The sequence below is a fragment of the Daphnia pulicaria genome, chromosome 8, assembly GCF_021234035.1.
Source record: "Daphnia pulicaria isolate SC F1-1A chromosome 8, SC_F0-13Bv2, whole genome shotgun sequence".
Lineage (NCBI taxonomy): Eukaryota > Metazoa > Arthropoda > Branchiopoda > Diplostraca > Daphniidae > Daphnia > Daphnia pulicaria.
The window spans coordinates 11968059-11987182 of record NC_060920.1 but is presented as its reverse complement, the minus strand read 5'-3'; the positions used below and the strand labels follow the sequence as shown (position 1 = coordinate 11987182).

At 44.0% G+C, this 19124-nt stretch overlaps 1 protein-coding gene across 1 annotated transcript; it reads right to left on the bottom strand.

The window, feature by feature from the left end:
- Positions 1-115: 115 nt before the first annotated feature.
- Positions 116-17430, bottom strand: LOC124310925 (dual specificity testis-specific protein kinase 1-like). Its single transcript, XM_046775085.1, has 13 exons — positions 16671-17430; positions 15819-16079; positions 15487-15701; positions 10154-10275; positions 6393-6441; positions 5588-5734; positions 3431-3519; positions 2912-3164; positions 2499-2812; positions 2184-2352; positions 1815-2078; positions 1499-1713; positions 116-1424 (listed from the first exon to the last, which is right to left on the bottom strand). The coding sequence occupies exons 2-13, from the start codon at positions 15994-15996 to the stop codon at positions 770-772; spliced, it is 2670 nt and encodes an 889-aa protein (XP_046631041.1). The 5' UTR covers positions 15997-16079; positions 16671-17430; the 3' UTR covers positions 116-769.
- Positions 17431-19124: the final 1694 nt, after the last annotated feature.

Sequence of the window (19124 nt, the reverse complement as noted above, 5' to 3'; positions counted from 1 at the left end):
AACTCCGCGCTGCTCAGGCTAGAAACGAAAAAACCTTACCTCCTTAAAAACGTTTAGGGTATTTTAAAAGGTGACGTTCATTCAGATTTTCGGAAAAATAAATCGACAACAAACATTCTAGAAGAAAATGATTATCATTTTTTATTGACTCTCGAGTAAATTTCTACAAGAATTCTGGGGCGGCAAGAAATATCTTTCTAGGGCGACAAATGGTCAACCAATGCGAGGCGGCGCTCATTGGGAGGAGTGATGTTAATCCTAAAAAATACGGGGCGAAACGGTTTATATTTCTATCTTCTTTTTTACAATCTGGATATCGGTTATATTACATTATACGCTTGATTCACACTGTTCATGACTTAGCTTCAAGCCACAAGTTATTATTACCATATAGCTGCATAGTTAAGTAAAAATATAGAGCTCAAATGGGCCGATAGGGTGAACAACGTGATCATGAGTTCATGACGGACTCGTGCATCCTTTTCCTCTTTAATCGCTCAAGGAAGCAGGTCAGGTACTGGTTAATTCAGCTGCAGAGCTCACTTGGACAAATGGAACCCACACTCGTTCAAGCTTTACCTTACATATATGGAAATCAATGATTAGATCAAATGTAAATGGAAATTGAGTAAGAATTGGAAAAAGTTGAATCAACAAAATTAGGTATGAATTCGATTCCGGTTCCAAGTTCCGCTTGAGGACAGGGGTTACTACATAAAGCAATTATGGGGTAAACTTTTCCAACAGAGAAGTGAAAGCAGAGACATTATTAGTTCTGATTGACTTTCTTGTCGAAGAGGGACAACTTGGACTGGACGGCTCCCTCACAGACTTTGAGTCGGTGGGGAACGTGCTTTTTAGCTATCGTTGAACTTGGAGCTGCGGTGACTGCCGACTGCTTCTCCAGGCCGGCCGCTTCGGTTAATCTCTCTGTCAACTGCGACGCCAACAGCTTATCCCGACCCAGTTTCTCTTCATGACGCAAGTTTTGGAACTGTCGAATGCGAGCTTTCAGCCCGGAATTCGTCGTGCATTGCACTCCACGCCCCATACAGGCCTTATCTTTCGATTCAGACGTCACTCCGCCTCCTCTGATGTAGCACTCGAAGTAGTCGACGATCTTGCCAATGTCTTTCTCTCCGTATTCCAGACGACGTACCAGTGAAGAATTTCGATCTTCGCTGCCTTCCCCTCCGAGACTCGTCAGGTCTTCAGAACTGTCAGTGTAAACGGAAGAGGATCGGTTGAAGACCGTCCACGATGAAAACGATCGGTTGAAGCGCAGAGAGAGACTGTCCAAATCCTCGGGGTCGCTTATGGAACAACTGCCGATCCTCGAACGCGAAGCGAACGAGCCGTCATCCAACGATAGGGTAAATTCCGGCGACAAATCGCTGCTGCTCATCCGCTCCACGTCCCCGACACTTAAGAAACAAATCAAAACGAAACATTTGAATCAATGCGTTGTTCTAAAGTTCACTGGAGGATGGAAACGAACCTAAAAAACCCGGATTCAGATGATCCACGTCGTTTCAAAGGCATCAACGGGGAGTATCGCAGCTTGCCCAGCACGGAATCGTCCTGGCTTTTCCCTCGATAGCTTCGCACGGCTAGGTGATCCTTCCTCCGTGAGCCAGCAGTCTCGGCTGGCACAGAGACGGGCGACGGCGGAGAGGCCTCATCGGAATGACGGTGATTTTCAGCAGAAGCGGACTGTGGAAGAGAAAGAAGAGGCAAATCCGTCATTAAATCGTCTTAACGAGTCGCATGTCGCTCCGCACCCGCTGACCGAAAAGACACACATACACACACACCTTTGGCGTTTCTTGTCTTTCCGTGGGAGTTGCCGGGCTCGTGACGAGACTGGAAACCCCTGGGTGTCGTCGGGGCGACGCTGGAGAGCTGGGCAACGAACGAGAGGCAGTGCGACAAAGATTCTGTTGGCGGTTTCTCTTGTCAGCCTCATCCGTCTGTTCGCTGTTGTTGCCACCTTTCCCGCTGAGTCGTAACGGCCAAGCTAGTTCACAACAGCTGGAGAAAAGTCCCCCACGCGCGGTATCCAGAATTTTCCGTCCGTTCTAAAACCAAACGAAAAAGAACAACAGGAAGAGACAGGAAGGCGGGGTTGGTCGTTAATAATAATCTGTCCCGTCCATCTCACATCTGTCTATCGGTTAACGTACCTTGAATCGCTTCAGAGTGGCAAAGGGATTTTGAGCCTTGCAGTTGGGTCGATAATACGGATCGCCGGCAGACATGGCTTCGCCGACATGTTTCGGAGTCAACAAAAGACTAGCGACGTTGCTCTGCTGAGACGATTCGTCGACCTTGCCAGTCTCGTCCGAATCCCCCCTGTTACAAAGTCAATATCAAAATTGCATTTAGCAAAGAGCGTCAAGCATTGAGTCCAGAGATTATGATTATGAAGCACGCTATCGATGTCTGAGCCGAGTCCTCAGCAGCAGATCGAAAACATCGCTCAGAATGTTAGTACTCACTTGGACGGCTTCTCCTTGGCAGCACGTCCTTGAAGGTAGTGGCATCGAGCTTTCTCGCTGGGCGAACTGCCCGGGACGAGGTAGACATCATGGTCAAATTTGCTGCTTGGCTGGGCCTCTTTCGGCTCTTCGGGTGAGTGACAGCCATTGGTGACATCCGAGCCACTGGAAAGAAAACCTGACTGGATATCAGCGTCGCTGGCCGCCACGTCTGAAGTCGGTGCGTCGACACTTCGGCCGCTATTGTGCTGCCGAATCATTTGTTCCAACTGAGGCACCAATTCTTCGAAAGTTGGCCGGCTATTCGGGTCCATCTATTTCATTTGTTTTTTTGAAAAGAAGAAACACACATCATTAGACACCGTCTCAAATAGAAAACTTTTTCTTTTTTTGTTGTTGTCGTGGTTTTTTACATGGCAACAGGAGAACGCGAGTTGAAGGAAATCGGGTGGACAATCGGGGCACAGTTCGCTGAAGGCAATGTAATCCAAACCGAAATTCTCGGTCCGCGGAAGGATATCCGGATCGGCCTCAATGCGGGCAATCAGTTCGCACAGGACGATGCCGAAGCTAAAGACGTCACTGCGCTCGTCGTACCATTTGCCTTTCAGACATTCCGGAGACATCCAGTAAGGGCTTCCGACCGTTGGCAAACGGTAACTATACCTAGAAATAACGCCGATACACACGAAAAAACAAACACACACACGAGTCAGTGAGTCAGTGAGCGTGAGGATTCATAGATAAACAAGAGTCAAGGAGAGAGAGAGAGACGGAGTGGGAGAGAGGATGGGATAAGAAGAAGAAGAAGAAAAAGAGTATGAGGAGAGTTGGGAAAAAATAATTTGGGAAAGGAAGAAGGAAAGAGGAAAAATCCAATAAACAGAAAGAAGGAGAAGAAATATAAAAAATAAAAAAATAATATGGCTAACCTGGCGTCGGGAATTTTTGTGGCTAGTCCAAAGTCGCCAACCACGGCCGTTAGATCGTCTGTCTCGTCGTCTCGTTGAATGAGAACATTCTATAGTTAAAAAAACGGAATCAAAAATATCAAAAAAAAGGGAAAGAAAAAGAAGATTAATGGCCAGCAGAAAAAGATCAATGATTCAACAACAAAAGCTAAAAACGACAGCCAGCTGAGCTAGGGCGGGCTATACGGCGTATCCGGTCGCCACGCGATCCAACTGCCCACACCCATTTCTCAGAACATCTCTACGAGATTAGCAACTGCCGCAGAGGCAACTATTTTATTAATTTGACAATGGAGCCCAAATGGAGCCCCCCTTTCATTATACATTCACTAGCGCTCGTTTGCCAGACAACCTACTACCCATCTACTGCGACTTAACTAATAATCTCTTCTGAAAATTTATGGCCATTTTTTTGGGGTTTTGTTTGTTGTACTCTATTCTCCCCCTTTTGTTTTTTGTTTCAACAAACCATCAAAACAGCCGGTGCTATTTTCTGTTTCAGCCTGGTGGACGTCGACGACGTATTTTTACGACCACCGGCCTGTGTTTTAGACTGCTCGTAAAAAAAAAGAAAGAAAGAAAAACCTTATCAGTACTGTCGTTGAATGGACGAGCCAAGGATCACATCACCCGAGATCCCGCCTATTTGACTGCGTCGTCCGCTTGACGACGCAATCACGACCGGCACATAGAGTCCGGCAATAGCATTCCACACTCCGCCCCCGACTAAAGCGAGGAGAGACATATCGCAAATCTATTTCTGACGCTGACGCTCCCCGTGAATAGCACCCGACTCGCACCGGCCAAAAAGTTTCAGCTTTTTCCGATCTAATTTGTCCGAAAAAGAAACAAAAAAGAATCACAAAAGCAAACAGCAAACCGACAATCTTGTTTTCGGGGCTATTTAGTCGACTGTATAGTTAACAAACATTCAGAGAGCTTTTGGCTTCAGCGTGTTCACGTTCACGAGCAATGCGTCCCAAAGCGAAGCTTTGCTAGTGTCACGGAATCAGGGTGGCAACGGGAACAGGACCGATCGATGGAACGCGTCTCTTACTATTGATCCAGAGCGTGAAGACATCAGGCTCGTTTTTATGTTAGCCTCACGATCTGCCATCAAGTGTAGGTACATACTCTTGATTCATCCCCCCCACACGCTTTTATCTGCCAGTGATGATTCCCCAATTTTTTTTCCCTCCCTTCTCCCTCGTTCGCCTTCACTCAGCTGAAAAGAAGAAGATCCCAGCAGCGCCAACTTGAGGCCGAATCACGAAAGGAATAAAAAGAAATCGTGCACGCGCCACAATCTCTCCTCTCTCTCCCTGGCGCCCAGAGTTCAACGAACCCCGCTTAGATATCCCTCGGATGATTCACCGAAGATCACAGAGTATTACAGAATCCAATCCTACAGAGTAGATCGCGGAGAAACAGAATGCCAGGCTGATTTGTGTAATTGAGTTTGGGAGAGAGAGTTGGACGATCTTTGTTGCGCACTAACACCTAATATTGAATTCCCTAGTTACCCTTGATACTTTTGCTCCCAAATGGACCTCATTTAAAACTCATTAAGATCGACCGGCAGATATTCCGCATCCGTCAACACCGTCGACACATCACGGAGGATCAAAACAAAAGTTTAAAATGATTAGATTTCTAGCAACTCGCACGCTGCAAAATAAAAAGTGAGTGTTGTGTTTCTCATTTTCAGCGCATTGCGGCTCGACCCTGACCATCTCCTCCTTTGATGTTGTGTGTGTAGAGTTGAACGGATGGCAAGGCAATCTTTCGCCTTCATCTCGGCCGCTAAAATTCGATACGCAGTTACGCACGCCATACAACTAACTACGTCTACGCCGCGCTGCGCTGCGCTGGCGTGTAGAGTGTAGAAAACTCTCCTTAGAAGGTAGAGTGGGTCAGACGACCAGTCTAGACTCTTTGCAATAAGCGATCGGGCGTGGCGATATGCCAGAGCCTGATGATAATATTGTGCGTGAATTTTCAAAAACGCCTTGCACACAGGTGAGAAAGAGCCCAGCAGATGAATGCACTCTAGCGAAAATGATAAGGGGAGGTGAAAAAAAAGCCGCAAAAGTTGAAAGAAAACGAAAGAGATCTTGCCTTGGAGGTTAAGTCTCGATGAAAGAGACCTTTAGAGTGAAAGTATCTCATTCCCTTGGCGGTGTCGCAGGCGATTTTCATCCGCAAACTCCACGGTATCTCCTCGTCGCTCAGAATCAGCTGTTCCAGGCTACCGCCCTTGATGTACTGTGGAATGTTTGAGAGAGAGAAACAAAAAATTAGGAAACGTTGGAATGACGTTCGAAATCAAGGAAACGGTAACAATTGCACAATTGAACACGTAACAATATAAGAAACGTGAAAAGAAGGATAATGATGGAAAATGTAAAGAATCCCATTTTCACTTTCACTTTGCGGATGGCTGGTGTAGGGTGTGAACGGTTAGTTGGGCGGATTCTCTTCTGTTACGAGCCAGTGAACTAAAACCGCCCCGACCACCGCACAGACTCCGAGCAAAGAAGAAGAAGAAGAATAAAAAAAGGAAGACTCGGTCGAGGACGACGAAGAATACAAAGATAAATATTTCTTCTTAAAAGTCATTTTTCTTCTCGAAAACAAAACAAAAAAACCAAGAGAGACAGAGAACAAGAAAGAAGTACAAAGGTCGTCACCCACTGCACAATAGAACCCGTTGTTCAACACACCGGAGTCCTTGCGCGTCGAAACATTATTTTTTGTTTTTATATTTTATTTCTAACGTAAAAAGAACTTCCCGAGAGAACAGCAAATAAAAATCGAAACGAGTTACTAGGTTTTCCACTAGAAATCGAGTTGAAATGGGACAAAAAGATAGAAGATAAAAGAAAAAAAGAAATAAATAAATGTATATAAAATGTTTGCTTACCTCGGTCAGAGCGTGAAGCTGGCCACCGTGAACGCAGACTCCAATGAATCTGAAAAGAAAAAGAAGATACAAAATAGGAGCGTGATGAAATCGTCGTGCGGAATGACCTACAATGTGATTCCCATCACATTCTGTTTGCTCAACACTCCAGGGCATTTTGTTTATAAATGGGAAGACGAGAGAGTCGTAACAACCTTGTCCCCTCACCCGTTCAATCGAATATAATCAACAAAAATGTGGAAATACTCTGAAGAGAGAGAGAGAGAGAGGAAGGGAATAAAAGGGAAATTTCGTAACGGCAAACATTTGTGAACAATCAGCCAAAAAAAACAAGAAAAAAATGCTGACGGGACAGCACTTTGGGAACAATAATTATTTAGCAGCCCGTGTAGGTATACGGGACAATTGCGGCGGACCATCAGGATGTGACGCCGATGAATTTTGCGGCGGCAAAACAAAAGAGAAAGCTTTAAAGTGAAACGAGACGCGCCTGCACGATTTTGAATGGTTTAGGCATGAAGTTGGCTCAAGATAGGTGAGGAAGAAAAGGAAGGAAATAAAAATTAACATCTTCTAGTAACCAAAAAAAAAATTAGAATTATTCGGTTTTATCGTCCAGTGAACACTTTCTTGCAGCCGGTTTATGCAATTTGGCTAAAGCGCGTATAGCCGATACCTTACACAATGCACATACATAAACAAATGGTTGCCTAAGAATAAAGGAAGCCATTTGCTACGTTTCTTGTACTTTATTTATATTTTTATGGCCGTCATTATCATATAAAAAAGCGTCCTTGGTCCAGAATTCAATGAAGTGTAACGAGGACGCTACAAATTCGTGCATACCGTAGTCGAAGTACGAACGACTACCCGTTTCAATTGGGATTCAACCTGCTGAGTCAATTCATCAGAAAACAATAAATCATAATCAGCAAACTCCTCTCTCTCTCCCCACCAATTTCACAAATCGAGTTCGGTTCCATCATCTTGTAATTTCTTTTTTTTTTTTACGCCTAACGGGCAGCGAATAGCCTCAATCCTCGTCGACAATCTCCGAAAGAGGACAAACCTTAATTGCATCCAATTCCTTTTGGCTGACAACTCAGTTTTACACCAACTTCGCCTCGTCTGGCTGGGCCGGCCGCCGTCTGCTACGATTTGTGTTCCAACGAAAAAATAGGGCATTAATCTATCATGCGATGATGGGAACAAACCAATTGGAAAAACTCGTTCCGCAGCCTTACTACCCACAAGACAACACATCCCAGTCTTGTTGGGAGCCCAGCCCGGTGCCCAGGCGTCCCAGCGTAGTTGGTAGGAAACTACTTTGGCCCCCGTAGATTGTGTAGTGTATTCACTTTGGTTAATAACGAGTCGAAGTCTGATGAAACCCAGTCGAAAGTCGAGTTTTCACTCACACCGCATATCGCTGGCTGGCTGGCTCCAAGTTAGCGCAAGTTAGTAAGAAGCAGCCTAGGCATTCCCGATTCCCGAAAAGTCGGTGACATATTTTGCATACGTCCATGTAGAGGATAAGAAATGATCGACCGTCGCTATAGTCAAGGACTCGTCCCACTACAAGTCGACGACAATAAATAACAATCACCACGTCGTACGTTCGAAAACTGGTCCCTTCCCAGAAAGAAAAAAAAACGGACGGCCAAAAAGTGTACACTAAGAGAACGTAAATGGCGACCCCCCCAACGGATACACACGTGGGCGTGTATGGCCGTATAGGACCCGCGTTTACGGCTATTTACGACCGTTTGACATGGCGCCTGAAAATAAAACTCGCAAAAGAGAAACAAATAAAAATAAATAGGAACAACAGTCCATAAATAGGAAGAGAAGCGATGGAATAAATGACGCCGAAGAAGCTCATTTGTTCTTTTCGTTAAATAAAATATATATATACAAGAGGCAAAAAAGAAAATAAAAAGGTGGAGTCACGACGATGTTATTCCTCGAATTCCCTAGCTCGTTCGTCGGTTGTATCTCTAAGCTTTTCATTTCTATTCTACTTGTACGCATTTATATACACTCTAGTCTGGCTCCTATCTCGAGGGGGTTTCTTTTCCATGTTTTGCAAGAAGCAAGAGTGAAGCAAAAAAAAAAAAACGAGAGTGAGAAATGATTTCCGCTCTGAGGGAGCTGCTCCACACGAGAAATGGCCAAAAAAAGAACACAAAACCATTTCTGATGAAATAAAGGGTTTTTTTTTTTTGGGTAGTCTGCTGGCTATGTTACAATATATACGGCCTTCCATTTCCGTGCCATTACCATTTCATTCTTATATTTTTTTCCGCCAGCTGTTTTTTTCTTTGGCTTCTTTTTTTTCCGTCGACGTAAACGAGATTGAATGTGTCCTCGGTTGGTTTCATCGCTTTAATGGCGATATCGCTGGATTGCACTTTTTCATCCGTCCGCAATGAGGACACATCAAAATCTAAGGTTTCCTACTGCTAACTCAATTAGACCGAACTCAAGCCACCAAAAGGTCGCGTCTATCGCGCAAAATGTACTGTCGATATACACTGCGACGCCCCCATAGAAACAATGTCGAAGAGAAGAGCTTTCTTTTTTTCGTTTCGTTTGTTGTCGTTCTCCCGGCAGATTCGCTTGCGGTTTCCCACCGTGAAAGAGGAGACACGCTAGCGATGCAACGATCGGTTGTAATTAAGCGTTTTACGAGACATCGACTATGCAAGGCCTTGCTGCTTTACCAAAGTTGGAAGAAACAGCAGCTGAAACGGTGAGGCCGACGCATGAGAATATGAAGAGAGAGAGAGAGAGAAAAATAAAGCTGCCGTAGCGACACACTAACCCCATATCCCCAAATAATCCAGCTGCCGGTGGTGGTGGTCGATACTATCCAGTGGCCGACCGTTGGATGGTAAATAATATGAGGCCTGCACACATGTGCACGCCTACATACCCATTAAGCGGACCCTCCATTTTCTCTATCTTGCACTTTTGGCGCCCATCTACTTGTTTTTTTAATGGACGTCATCATAAAATAATGAAAGAGAAAATCGTTTGAACGAAAAACGAAAGAAAGAAAAAAAACAAAAACAAAATAGGAGAGACAATGATGAGTTTCATTTAAAATTGCAACCAGGTGATGAATAACCCCTACAGGGGAAACACGCACCGTGATGGTGAACGAGCCCAGCCATTGGTCTCGGGTACTAAACAAATATGTGTCGCGCAATTTCGGAATTAAAGCAACAATCAACGCAGTCGCAGAAGAAATTTCTTGAAAAACGACTTTTTTCTTTCTTTTGAGTTCTTTTTTAGGTTTGTTTTTCTTCGTTTCTAGTTCAAGTGAAAATCGGGTCGCGTCGTTGACACAACCGGATCACCGAAATCACGAATGACAATTACTTTTGACATCAAACTGGAATAAATATCCCCTAATGTCTCAGCTGTCAGCGGCGACGGGACACACGATCTCCGTGTAGATATGCGTGCGTGTGTGTGTGTGTGTGTCTCGTGATAGGGCCGTATCGTATATCGGGTCTTATTCTTATTATTCCTGGGCGTGGAAGAATTTATGGAGAAAAATACCAAACAATGGCCGGCAAACAAACCAAACAACAACAACAACCAGAAGTTGGTGTTAAATGTTTCAAAGGGGGGCGACTCCCCGCCGTTAAGTTAACGATTGACTCTCTCTCTTTCTCTTGTATCAATAGCAGTTTTAAAAAAAAGTCGTAGCCCGTTGATGACAACGCCCTTCATTAAATGAATGTAACCCATACCTGAGAATGTTTGGGTGGGAGAGTCGATTCATCAGCTGAACTTCGTGGAGCATGTTCTTCCGGTTGGAAGCCAGTAGATTCATCTTCAGAACCATCACCTCGTTCGTGGTCCGGTGAGTCACCTGGACAACAAAAGCAAATAAAAAAACAGCTGTTATAAATATTGTTTTTTTTAAAGAAGAGACCTCTAGAGAAAATAAAAGCAAACTGGCAACCCATCTCCCGTTTCTGATGTATTTTATTCTCTATTGGTAAGAGAAAATCCTTCGCCCAGCATAAAAAACAGCATTCCTCTCCGACGGATTGCGGTTGAATCGGAGGAATGAAAGAAAAACCCCCGTTGTGTAAATGCTACCAGTGTAACGCTAGCTATACATACAGATTGCAATCAAACAATCACCCACGACTGAGTTTGAATAACGTGAAATACGAGACACTGTACTACGCACATATATACAAGTGCCTACTTGAAACAATTTTATTTTATTTTTTCCTTTCAAAATCATGAAAATGAGCGGGAAAGAGATGGGGGTGGCTATTTCCAGTCTAGCGCGACAAATCCGACATGAAAGACGACAAGGAAAACAATAGGCATTGAGTGGGTATCTCCTCGAGTCAAACAATCCAAAAATGCTTCTCAAACCAATTGAATAGTCAGAGAAATCGGGCCCCCATTTATCGAGATTTGAACTCTCCTTCTCTGGTCTATTGGCTGCATTCGACGGAGGGTTTGAGACTTTGGTTGAGTGTGACTGTGCGCCCTTTTCCCTTCCATCACAATTTGTGAGAGAATGAATCATCCGAGCGAATAAGCGCAGAAAAGAAAAAGGAAACGGGAGGCGTTTCGTCTCCGGCGTCAGTCGCAGCGGAAGTGAAAACACACACACACACACACACACACCAACTACCAACTACCAAAGTTTTTAGTAGTTGTAGTTGGTAGTTTTAGTTTGCGAAGCGGAGCTAAGTTTAGAACATTGGCGCTGCTGACTGGAACAACTTATGTTATGTGTGGCGGTGGGTGGCGGCGGCGGAGAGCTACAGCTGCTGCCGCTTCGTCTATAGCCAAAGCAAAGCTTCGGCACGTTGCTAGCAGCTTCGAAAATGAGGGGAACGACGAGAGTTAAGTTTCCCTTTTCTCTCTCCCAACAACCACCCACGCTCGCGCACACGCAAACAAAACAAAAGGCTAATTTAGCAAAGTTGAAATTTAGTGTAGGACACGCTTCTTTTTTTTTTTTGTGAGTGAGTGGAACCAAATTCAAACAAGTCGAGAGTCTTAAGCAGAGAGATTTTTTCGCGAAGGCAAACGACTTGGAAGGACTTTGTCTGACCGGACAGAGACGTTTCTCTCTCTCTCTCTCTCTCTCTTCCAGTCATTTTTGTTGTTGTTATCTTTCATTATTAAAGTCCGGAAAAAAAAGAAGAGATGAAAGGAAACTAGAATGATTCCGGACGGAAAAAGAAGGCTCGGGGACTTTTGGAACAGGATCCAGAGCGATCATCAACCCCCAAGACGAGCGACTAGAGTCTCTTCTGTCAAAAAAAAAATTGTCAGAGCGCAAGGCCGGCAAGGGAATTTTATTGGCCCATTAGAATTTCCCTTCGGCTTTCACTCAGAAATTTGGTTTTTTTTTTCTTTCTTCTCTTTCCTTTTTTTTTTATTATTTTAAATTCCCACGGAAGAATCCATTCATCAGAGAAGAGGTCGATATCCGCGTTCAACCTTTTTATCCACAGCTACCGGAAAAATTCTATTCATTATCCTCCCTTTTATGTTGTGTAGCAGCAGTTGGCTTTCTTCGTAATGATCATTCGACGGTCGACCGCGCTCCTATGCGTCTGGAGAAAATACGGCGGAACAATACCGGGTTGAAGGCAAGACTTTCGCGTGATCTCTCCATTCTTCACAAACCTGCGGGGTCGTTCTTTCCAGTCTCTCTTCTTCTTCTTCTTCTTTTTTTTGACTCGAAACTACAAGATTCTTCTTCCTATTCAAATCCATCAACACAATAGCCGCCGTCGGTGATATTTTTCTAGAGAAGGCGGCCGTGAGTGTAAGCGCAGCAACAAAAAAGAAAGAAAAAGAACCGACGCCGAGTCGTGTTAACACCGCTCATTACGGCCGCTCTTCGGAAAACGTCAACAACAGAAAATTGGAAAGAAATCCGAGGAAGATCAAAGAGAAATCATCACGATCCAGATTCCGGCTTTTTTGCTCCTGGTTATTGTTGCTTAGTCGACGATGACGAATTTGAACAAGACGATAAAAACAAATAACACAAAAAAAAATGGTTTTTTTTTTGCAAAGGGGGAGAGAGAGAAGATGATAATAGCCACGAAAATGACTCACGATTTTCATTTCATTCCGTCCCACTGAGCACACACTGGACTCATGTCCATAAACATTCAAAATGTTGTCTGGCGGCCCAGGGATACACGGATAGGAAGCAAAGATGATAGGAGAAATCTAGAAATCTCTACAGCCGGCGTTTGTTTATGTTATGAAGGAGAAAGAAAGAAAAAAAAAACCCCGAACATTCCAGTTGTGAGAAAAAAAGGAAGCATCAAAACGTTGTGAATGATCGCTTCTCATAATTTCCGTGTGAAGAGCATATAGAGGGGGGCTCGCAGGCACTTCACGTGTGGCCGGTGGGCTTATCGTTAAAATGACGGCACCGACAGATTGTGTGCGCGGCGATTCTAGTAGGACACACACACGTACCTACGTACGTACGTTCGCAACGAACGTATTGCTTGCTCCATTTCATTTGGCAGAACTTTCACAGTCCCCCCGTCGGATAAAGTAGCCCATCTTCTCCATTCGACTGCAATCGGTGCAGCAATGGTAGCGGCAGTAAAAAGAAAAGGAAGAAAAATATCAAATAAAAACGCGCAAGTGCGAACGCTGGCACAAAATTCATGACGACAGCAGATGGCAGATCTTCCAAAATCGTCAATCTGGAGCGAACCTAGTCGGCACCGTCCAGTTCCAACAAACCTACACAGAGAGAGAGACTGGATGTGTACCAAGAATAGCACAAAGGGGAAACAGGAAGAACAAGATGACTCGTCTCTCTCTCTCTCATTTTCTCGGGACTGCATCCGATGTGAACGATAGTACAAGATAGAACAAGGAAGGAAAAGAAAAGCTTTTTTTAACCAGAAAAATTCCCCCCCGAAATTCTGTAGACCGTCTCGTTCAAAAAGAGAAAGATCGCGTTCGGGGATAAACAAAAGAGGAAACATTTATGGCGGATAGATAGAGAGAAGAGTCAACAAGGAAAATTTTAAATACAAAATTAGGATACGTATCACGTGTTGTTGTTTGTCGTTAAAATTTCAAATGAGCAAACACACGCTCTTTCAGATAATAAAATAAAGCGCCTGCCTTACGGTTGGACCGGTACGAGTAGTCCTGATAAGACGGGAAACATAATAAAGTGAAATTCCAGACGTAAACATTTTTTTTTTTTTTTGCTCTACAGAAAAATTAAAACGACAAAAATCTGTTCCACCTGGCACAATCAGACCGAAGCCAGTTTTGAATTTCGTATTCTTCAGTACCCCTTTTTTCTTGGCTCCGTGGACATTATTTATACATGCACACCATCTTCTCTGCCGGAGCAATCGTGCCATCCTTCAACAATAACTGCATAACAAAGAAGAAGAAGAAGAAAAATTGACATTCTAGTGCGGACAAGGTAGACGTCAGTCTCCTTGATTCCCGGCAAAAAACCCGAATAGTATTTTTCTTCTTAGTCGTAGGCTATTCAGCGAAGACGACGACGACATAGTTGATCAACCGGTGAAGGTATAACCGGATTCGTGCTCAGTGATTAATCAGCTCACATTGGCTATACTTTTCGAGTCGCTCTACATCACGAAACGAGAGCCACTAGTATCCCCTCCTAAGAAAGAAAATCAACTCGGAACGGTTTTTTTATTTCTTGCCTAGCGCGACATTCATTCGGTTACGCGTTTCATCGGATCCTCCCCACCTCCATATTGGTGTACTTGGGTGGGTCTCTCGTACCCAATCAAACTACTTTTCTTTTTTGGGGGGGTGACAGGTATGACGTAAGCCGACGACTTTTTTTCTCGAGATTTAAATTCGTGCTTTAAAAAAATTAATTGAATGACTAAAAAGAGAAAAAAATTTACAAAACGAAGACAAAAAAGTAGAAAGCTACTGCCAACTAATTTGTTAACAACAATATCGAAAGGGATAGAGATACCCCAAGCACTTGTATACTTCATTTCAATCTGGTTTGTCTTTTTTTCTTTTCCTTCACGATTGTTTAATGAATACAAAAGAAGAATAATCCTCGGCCATCATCATTTTCAAACGACAACAATAACAGCGGTAATAAGCAGCGATAACACAACAAAAAAAGGGAATTTGGAAGACCATCAGTGCCGGCTCGACCAAAAACAAAAAAAAAAGAAGAAGAAACAGAGTGGTATCAACTTGCCGAGACTTACAGAACGCTCGAACGCAAGTAAAGTAGGTGAGGATGTCATCGGCCTAGAAACAAAATCATACCCGAGAGCCAAGTGACAAAAGGAAGAGCAATATCACAGAGCTATTTTTTACTTCTTTCTTTTATTGGTCGGTTACATGCTCAAATAATTTCCATTTCCCTCCCAATCGAACAGCCAGCCCAAAACCGATGATAAAAAAAAATAAAAAAATCCCGATATCGATTATTGGGTCACGGCATTGGTAGCACAGTGTGGTTCGGCGGCGTACACACACACACACACAACCAGAGTACGGGATAAAGAAAGAGAGAGAGAGAGAGAGAGAAAAAAAAGGTTCGAATTGGACGTAGTAAGAAAGACTCGACGACTAGGTTTATATAAGTGGTTATGGAAGCACCGCAAGCACGGTACGGACGCGTTGTGCTTGGCTGATCTTTTAGAACATCTGCCGGGAGTTTTGCTGTTTTTGTTTTTTTTCTTCTTCTTCTCCCTTTTGCCTAGGTATTCTCTTGCAAACATTCGGACTGGCTATAATTACACCATGATTATCTTTCGAGCTATAGAGCCGTGCGATTCACACAGACAATAAAAACGACCGAAGGAAGGGAGAGAGAAAGAGAGAGAGAGAGAATGGTTGTAAACTAATTCGAGCCTCGTGGAACCTCTCAGGTGACACAATAATTCTATAATCATAATTCCGTGTTTTTCTCGAGTCTTCCGTCGCCGGAAGGCGAGAGAGAAAGAAAAAAGAAACGAAGGAAGAAAGAAAAAATGGAGAAAATATCAAATCACGTTTCCCTGTAGGAAGACAGGTTAGACGAGAGGGAGAAACGGGAAGCTCACAGTACCTTGAACACTTCCGAAAAGAATCCGGCGCCGATTTTTTCACAGTAGAAATCATCGAGACGGTTGAGGTTGGAGACGGCGTGACGTAAAGCCTGGCAAGATGACACGGGTCGGGCACGGCGAGGGCTGCTGACGGCGCTGCTCCACGGAGGCTTATTACGAGGCGACGACGGCCCGTTCAGCTCCGAATGATCCAGCGAACCACGTTCTTCGAAATCTACGTCATACGGTGGTGGTGGTGGCGAGAAAGAAGAGGAACAAACCGGTAAGACGATGCAAAGGAATGGACAACACAACATGTTGGGAGGGAGAAGAAGAAAGAAGTTACGGTTACCGAAGAATGACGGTTCGGCTTGAGCGGGTAAAGGACGTCGTCGGAGAAAAGCGAATTGCTCCAGCTCGCTCGGCTCAGAGATGGACCGACTTGTCGTTGTCGGATGTGGCTGTAAAAGTCCCATCGGTGTGATGGACGGAAGATCGCTGCTAGTCGGACGGTCGAATATGACGGACATCTTCGCCCCAGCCTCGCATGCTCTCGCTCACGTAAGCAGTGACAGCACGAAAGGCAAAATGTCTAGCAGACAGGATGTTCAGTCTGGTTCAAGGATAAAAAATAAAAAGATTTAAAAAACAATGCAACAAATTGTTATAAAGCAACTGCCAGATATACTCAGCACTATCTCTCATGAGCTCAGCGTGAAAATTGGGAATAGCAGATAAACCAAGCACAAAGCACAAGGTTCATTAAATAAAACACACAGGTAAATAGGGACAGGATTATTTTATCTCAACATCAGGTGTCTCAATTCAAGTGCTTTTATCTTTCGGGCAAAACAAGAGTGCAATTGCAACTGGGGAAAGAACTTTACCACCAACAGAGCAAATAAAGCCATTTAGAAGAAAGATTAAAGATGACTGTTGGGGGGAGATTAGTGTCTGAATTTAAACTGGCAATTCAAGGTCTGTGTTGACAAAACTGCCATTCAAAAACGAGCCAATTTCAGAGGTGTCAAAGACGTCATTGGCATTTTGGCAAAAGGTCGGTATAATTAACACGTTTCGACACGTCCAGAAAATGTAATCTAATCGCTAAAAAGTCTAGTGACGAGCCGGTAAAAACCAAGATGAATTGGCATATTTCTGATTATAATGCCAGCACGAGAGCATCCGAATCGATCAAGTTTACCTTTGAATTGCAAAGTGGGATGCTGCGTGAAGACGTCTTGCAGAGAAGCAGACGAATGAAGTGCAGAAAGTAGTAGCCGAATTTGTCCGATGTGTCAGGGATTTGTGTGTTTATATTGCTGAAACTCAACATACAACGGAAGAATACCAAGGTGCAGCAGTCACGAGAGACATCACAAAACAAACTGATCAAAAAACCGGACCAGACGATAAACCCCAAGGACTTGTGTAACGTTGTTCTCTTTTTCGCCCAAGAGAGAAAACGTCGAACAGCCGGGGACTGTAGTACTCGGATAAATACAACAGCACAAACCAGCAGCAGATGAAGAGCCGAAGGGAGGTCTTACCAGCAACGCATGCGCTACTTTTCTATTTTTTTGTTATAGATTTTTAGAACGTCACCAAACGCCACCTAGCGCTCAAATTTTAAACTCGGTGCGCCGCTTAGCGCAACGGTCAAATAATTAAACAGTCGCCGCGTGATCTTTGCTAGTTAATGCTATTGATTTACGTTTGATTAAATTTCAATAAAGCGAAAGATATTTTGACAGAATTCTGACCCAATAATACACTTTCAGCTAATCTTATATTTAATTATTGAAAAATTAAGAAAACAATAGGAAAAGTTTTGAAAAGTATAGGTCTACCGACAACGGAAAATGTGTTTCGAAAGAGACTAACGTTACCCACAGGGTGAAATATACACACAATTGAAGGTTTTGTAACTGTTGGCAACTGGGTAATTTCACTACCGCATAGCCACCGCGATCGGAAGAATTTGCGGTCGACTTTGCAAAGGTCCAGCTATTTGTATGTTGCGATCGGAAATGCTTTAATTTCCCTTTTGGCTAGAATGTCACAAAGTAGCTCAATGTCATAAAGAGCACGCATGTAATGTTTGGCAGTAATGAGCTCCGAAAGAGAGACATGCACGCATTTGACAAAACGTGAGTTTACTTTCGATTTTGAAACAAAGGGGGTGAAAAGTAAAGAACAAAAAAAACTTTAATTTCCGTGGGACCCGACGACGAACGTGATTCGTTACGGTACTATTCCGAATTTCTCGCTAAAATTTCGCTATATAACGAGCTATTAAAGTCAACGCGCAGTAATGTATGGAAATTCCCAGTTTGTAGTACTATGTATATGTAACCTTTTGCGTGGAAAGGGAAAAAATTGGATCACGCGATGCAAATGCTGCTAGCGAAAAGCAGGTGTACGGTTTCGTTTACGCGGGACCTTTTCAAGCTCTTTTTTTTTTCTTCTTTGAATTTCGTTTTGTTTGTGAGAAAATTCCCTATGCGCCATTGTGAAACCAAACGAATGATTCGTCAGACTCAAAAACAGAGCCGGATGGCAGCTGTTTTCCGACGGGCTACCAACATACGCGCAGGTATATGTACACGATAACATCGGGCGAATCACACGGGGAAATAACAACAACAGGATTTTGGCAATCGAAAAAAGGGCGGACAAAAGTCACCACACCCAAAAACAAGATAAGCTTCTGCCTAATCCGCCATCCGGTGAATTCGCAACTAGACAAAAAGGGATTTTATGTATATAGATTCTCGATCTCTTCCTCGTTGCGTAAGATAAGTCACGGGAACGTTCCGGGCAAACGTTCATATCCTTCGTGTCAAGGTAAGTGCATTACGCGTTTTATCCACGAAAATACTGTCGGAATGACGATCTTTCGACTCTTTTATTTTCTGTCCTCCATTTTTTTGGTATTGTCGCTTACACATCCGGAATTGAAAAGGATTCGGAACTGTTAGCTTATCTGTCTATCAAAAGAAAGAAAAGTGCTGCTGGTGTAATCCAATACCCGAGGACAACCGAGTCGGACCAAAACATCAGCCTCAATATACGTTCCGCCATCTAATGGTCAGACGTGCAGTCCCATCCACTTTGGTTCACTTTCCCCTTTTTTTATTTGTCCTATTACGTGGTGTGTGGGTTCCGTCTCCGACTGCGATGCGATGTAACTCGGCTGCCAGTGCCTATAGCACACGCTCACTAATTGGGTAATGCCATCAAGTGGTTTTATGGGGGTCTGCTGGTCCCGTCGTTGTTAGACGAGAAGGCAACATTACATCCACTCAAATAAGATCCATGTTTACTCTGTCTCCGGCCTAGGCCTCCTACGCCATTCCACTTTACACACAAGTCCCAGCAGCTGTGTGGAGGAGAGAGGCCAATAATATGGAAAGGAGAGAGAGAGAGAGCCTTTATATTCCTCATCCATTCGGGTCGATTCCTCCCTCTCTTTTTCGGTTACCCCGGCAGCTTGCAGACGACGACGACGAGTAGGAGGAGAAGGCGGGCGAGTTCGTGACACATGATCGCGTCGCTGGAGCAGAAGGATTCCCTCGCTCGGTTCGGTCGGTCGACGAGATGTTTGTGCTGCATCGGTCGGACAGAACAAGAACGCCCATTAAAGAGAGTAGTAACA

Coding starts and splice junctions, on each gene's coding strand:
- LOC124310925 (XM_046775085.1), bottom strand. CDS start 15,996: ATGTCCGTCATATTCGACCGTCCGACTAGCAGCGATCTTCCGTCCATC. Junction 2,353..2,498: donor GCCAAGGAGAAGCCGTCCAA/GTGAGTACTAAC, acceptor ACTTTGTAACAG/GGGGGATTCGGACGAGACTG. Junction 1,425..1,498: donor TCTGAATCCGGGTTTTTTAG/GTTCGTTTCCAT, acceptor TTGTTTCTTAAG/TGTCGGGGACGTGGAGCGGA.